Source organism: Octopus bimaculoides, chromosome 8, assembly GCF_001194135.2.
Source record: "Octopus bimaculoides isolate UCB-OBI-ISO-001 chromosome 8, ASM119413v2, whole genome shotgun sequence".
NCBI lineage: Eukaryota > Metazoa > Mollusca > Cephalopoda > Octopoda > Octopodidae > Octopus > Octopus bimaculoides.
Genome location: NC_068988.1, coordinates 40,263,895 through 40,268,176, shown reverse-complemented (window position 1 = coordinate 40,268,176; position 4,282 = coordinate 40,263,895). Strand labels below are relative to the sequence as shown.

Here is a 4,282-nt window from a genome sequence, read left to right as displayed (position 1 = left end):
ATATATATATATATATATATATATATATATATATAAATATATGTGTGTATGTGTGTGTATATGTGCGTATATGTGTGTGTGTATGTGTGTGTGTGTCTATACATATATGTGTGTGTTGGTGTACGGACTCTCTGTTTTTATGCTTGCCCTCTGCTGCCACTTGGGAATCGGAGTTGTATTACTTACGTCCCCATAAACTCGTGGTTCGGCAAAAGAGAGCGATAGCATAAGTCCTTCGCTTTAAAGTATGTAATGGATCGGTTTATTCGACTAAAAACGTGCTTCGTAAATAGTCTGTAAATACGGAATAGTTTATTGCTCCTTGGTTTGAATGTAGACATTTTCTAACTAATTCAGAAATTTGACAAGCTTTAACTGGGACACATAATCGTGTTCTCTCTAAATGCCACGAAGCCATTAGCGCTTACAAAGCAAAGGTTCCGACAGATTTTGGCAACTAAGTAATCATGAAATTCACATAGGAGCAAACAATACTTGACAAAACCGTGCGTTTAACAAATTTGCTTTGAAACCAACCACGATCTGAGTTCGATGTAAATATGAGGTACACAGATAATAGGTAGTTTGTTTTGTAGTCTCTTGTTGATCAATACGTTTTACGTGGAATTTGGTACGCAAATTGTACGAAATCTCGTCGAGCGTCTATGTATGCATGTATGTATGTCTGTATTATGTATATATGTATGTATGCACACACACACACACACACGCGCACACACAGACACACTCACATATATATATATATCCATACATACATCCATCGGTGTTCCTATGAGCATATATGCATACAATTATGTGCTTTATCCTACAGAATTAGAGCAATTTAGCTCATATTTCTTAGCCCCATTTACTGATGATTATATTTTTCCTTCGTGATAACACATTGCGCATGGCTGTCTATGTGTGTGTGTGTGTGTGTGTGTGTGTGTGTGTGTGTGTGTGTGTGTGTGTGTGTGTGTGTGTGTGTGTGTGTGTGTGTGTGTGTGTGTGTACGTATATGTGACATAAAACTGAAGATTTTCTTCAATGTACTTTCATTAAAATTTTACAAGGGAAAGTCAGCAGCAATTTCCAAGTTGCACCTTACTCGCCTCCATCAGATTGCCATTCACACACATATGTACATCTGGTATGTGCGCGTGTGTGAGTGTGTGTGTGTGTGTGTGTGTGTGTGTATGTATGTGTGATCGTGCGTATGTTGAGCCTCTTTATGTCATTTTGCATAGCAGTTTGTCAATAAGAGAATTGATGAAATAAGTACAAAAACTGAAATAAATACTATGGCATACACGATGGATTAAAAACTTGTAAGTTATGTATGAACATGACAGCAGGGTTATATCTGAAACCACAAATTATAGAACAATGAAGAGTAATAGTTTTACAAGCAATAACACCTAAATAATTTCTTACGTTTCCATGTTGCCTGAATAGATTTGGACGTTTTCCTTTGGTTGGTAATCGTTGGCGTTAAACTTTTAAAACTCCCAAGTGTTCAGTGGAGATACGCAACGGTTTCCAAGTGCAGACGTGTGTTAGCGAATAGCTAATGTAAAGTAATATTGTCAGAGGATGACGAATATAGAAAGGGTGTGGGTGCGAACTGTTTTAGCTGTTCATTGAATCTTGCTATAAATGAAACACATTTTACATAAGTATGCAACGTTTTGTCTTTTTTTATTTACTACTTTTTGCTTTCAGGCTTTCATGAAAAAGCAGAGAATATAAAGGATCATAAAATATTGCATTCATTTTATTTTCTTTCACACAAGAGGAGAAAAAAGCTGCGCGTTATGTTGCATAATTTTATGATATTTATAGTTTATAGGTGAAAAAAATTGCTATTTCTTTACAAAAAATAATCTTGTTATGTTTAGTTGCAATACAAGTATTTAAGCTTTCTTGACCTTAATACATTCTCATTAAAGCAAACATATCTCCTATTGATTCATATGATTCTACATTGAGTAGAACTATGAGTCAGAACTTTTTGGCGAAAATTACCTCTGTTAGTTTTGTACCAAGGCGTTGTTCATGAGAACCATATGAATTTAAAATTATTCAGGCGATTACAAAGCAGCTTTGCCTCCACAATAGCGATGTTAGAGCACCAAATCCATTCTTTTGACTGGCCTCACTCGTCAGATTATGCCCATGCTGGAGCACCGTCTTCGATAATATCGTCCTCATAGCTTATTTTGTAACCTGGCATTTATGTTAATCAAATAGCTGTTACCTTAATACATAGATTGTTACAACTCATCATACCCTTTTATACCCGCATACACGAATGAAGACATACAAAGAACATATATATTTTTCTTACAAATCACCGGTCAGTTTCAACATATCAGGTTTTATTTCTAGTCCTGCACACGAAATCATCGAAATTTTCTTTCTCCCAGTGTATATCTGTGTGTATGTGTGTGTAAATGTATATTTATATGTATATGTGTGTGCGTGTGCATGCATGTATATATGTACTACAAATTTATATATAACAAGGCACTTCTCTTTATGTTGAAGATGCAGATTTATGTAGGGTATTTATTATTATTATTATTATCATTAATGATTTAATAATAGCATCTTCTTTATATTAGGAGTACATTGATGCCGTTCATAAATCCATTAATGATTCTATCTACGCAATTCCATCCACGGAGAGTGGTCAAGTCGAGGCTACAGTAGAATATACTTGCCAATGTAACGAGAAGATATATCGAATCCGGAACGATACGATTGCGGACGTAATTGCAATATCACCATTTTGGCAGCACTAGTAGTTATTATATCACTGAAACAAGTATTCCTTCATACCGGTTACTTTCCAAAATAAAAATAACTTATCTATAAACTACCTCAAATGAATATCTTTGAATTAAGGGCTGAGAATTTAAAGTTAATTTGCACCAACCTAAACTCAGATAGAATTCTACCTTCGATATAACGTTTGAAAGAATAGTGTCCGACTCTATGAGCTAGAAAGTTATAACCGTACGTAAATTTTAAATCAAATCCGAAAGTATTAATAATTATATAGCAGTTATTGACATCTAAGCATAATATTCAACACTGATGTTTAAACTAAATAGCATTTATATTTATATTCGTCTAATGTTTCTCCTTCCATAAACATTGGCAGAAAATAGAGCAACTTAAGTTATATTATACGTTTCTTGTTAACAAGAATGTGCAAGAGAAACAGCCAAAATATGAGAATGCGAGAATTAAGAAAAACTATTTAACCAGTGTATTATATCTATGTTTGTCTTATATGCAAGTTGAAAAGATTCTAGACAGACATTAAATAGATTACAGTATATTATTTTGTTATAAAGAAAACTACGAGTAAAGAAAATCAGTGTAAACATAGCTAATGACAGTAACACGATACCCTGAAAAACATGAGTTCACACGGAAACCATTGAAAGTAAGGTAAATAACTTATTCTCAGTGACTTCAATGCAAGAACTAATTTTATCTCAATATTCATTTCAAAAATGATACGTAATCTGGTAATGCAGCCAACGAAGGTGTAACTTAGTTGGTTAAACTCTTCGTGGTCTCACCAACTCTTAGAAAAAGTAGCGAAATCCTCTTCAAATCCTTTCATGCACATTTATGTTAGATCTAGGTCAACATAAGATGAAAAGGTCAGTGCTGGAATGCATCTAATCATAGGTCGTTCCCTTCAGGTTTCTTTTGACCTGTAGCTAATACAAATAGCATCAGCAGCAGCAGCAGCAACAACAACAACAACTACAACAATCACTGCTTCTACAACTAAGACACTCAGGCCTTATATTTGTAAAGAATTATGAAGACGAATAATATAAACAAAAAAAGTTCGATAGCTGTAATAATTTTCTTCAAATTCTTTATGATCTGATGTATCAGACAAGCAATGACGAGTTATATTCAACTACAATAAAATAAGACATTTCATATAAAGTTTCATTTATTATTATTATTATTATTATTATTATTATTATTATTATTATTATTATTATTATTGTTCAGTAGTTTTATTTTTATAACGTGCTTTCACTTCACTACCGAGCGCAGCTCTGTGCGCCTTGGGTATGTGCTGTGGTTTGCTGTGGTGCTCTTATGTTTACTGTATTGAAAGTGTTTGGCGTAGAATGTGTGCAGTGCCCAGTAGTGCAATTTTCTGTATGTTATATATATATTTGTAAGTCCTGGTGTTTTTGTTATGTATTTGTCTGAATATTTTTTTTTATACCTAAGGCACCTACTA

The 4,282-nt window shown here is 33.7% G+C and overlaps 1 protein-coding gene across 4 annotated transcripts in view; it reads right to left on the bottom strand.

The window, feature by feature from the left end:
- Positions 1–4,282, bottom strand: part of LOC106876206 (neprilysin) — a 163,357-nt gene that overhangs the window by 121,866 nt on the left and 37,209 nt on the right. The window contains exon 1 of one of the 4 annotated variants that reach the window (XM_014924664.2): positions 1,435–1,594. The exons of the other annotated variants lie outside the window; for them this stretch is intronic. Within the exon in view, the coding sequence (XP_014780150.1) occupies positions 1,435–1,442 (8 nt within the window). The 5' untranslated portion in view covers positions 1,443–1,594. Of the gene's footprint in view, positions 1–1,434; positions 1,595–4,282 lie in introns of those variants that run through there. 4 annotated transcript variants of the gene reach the window in all.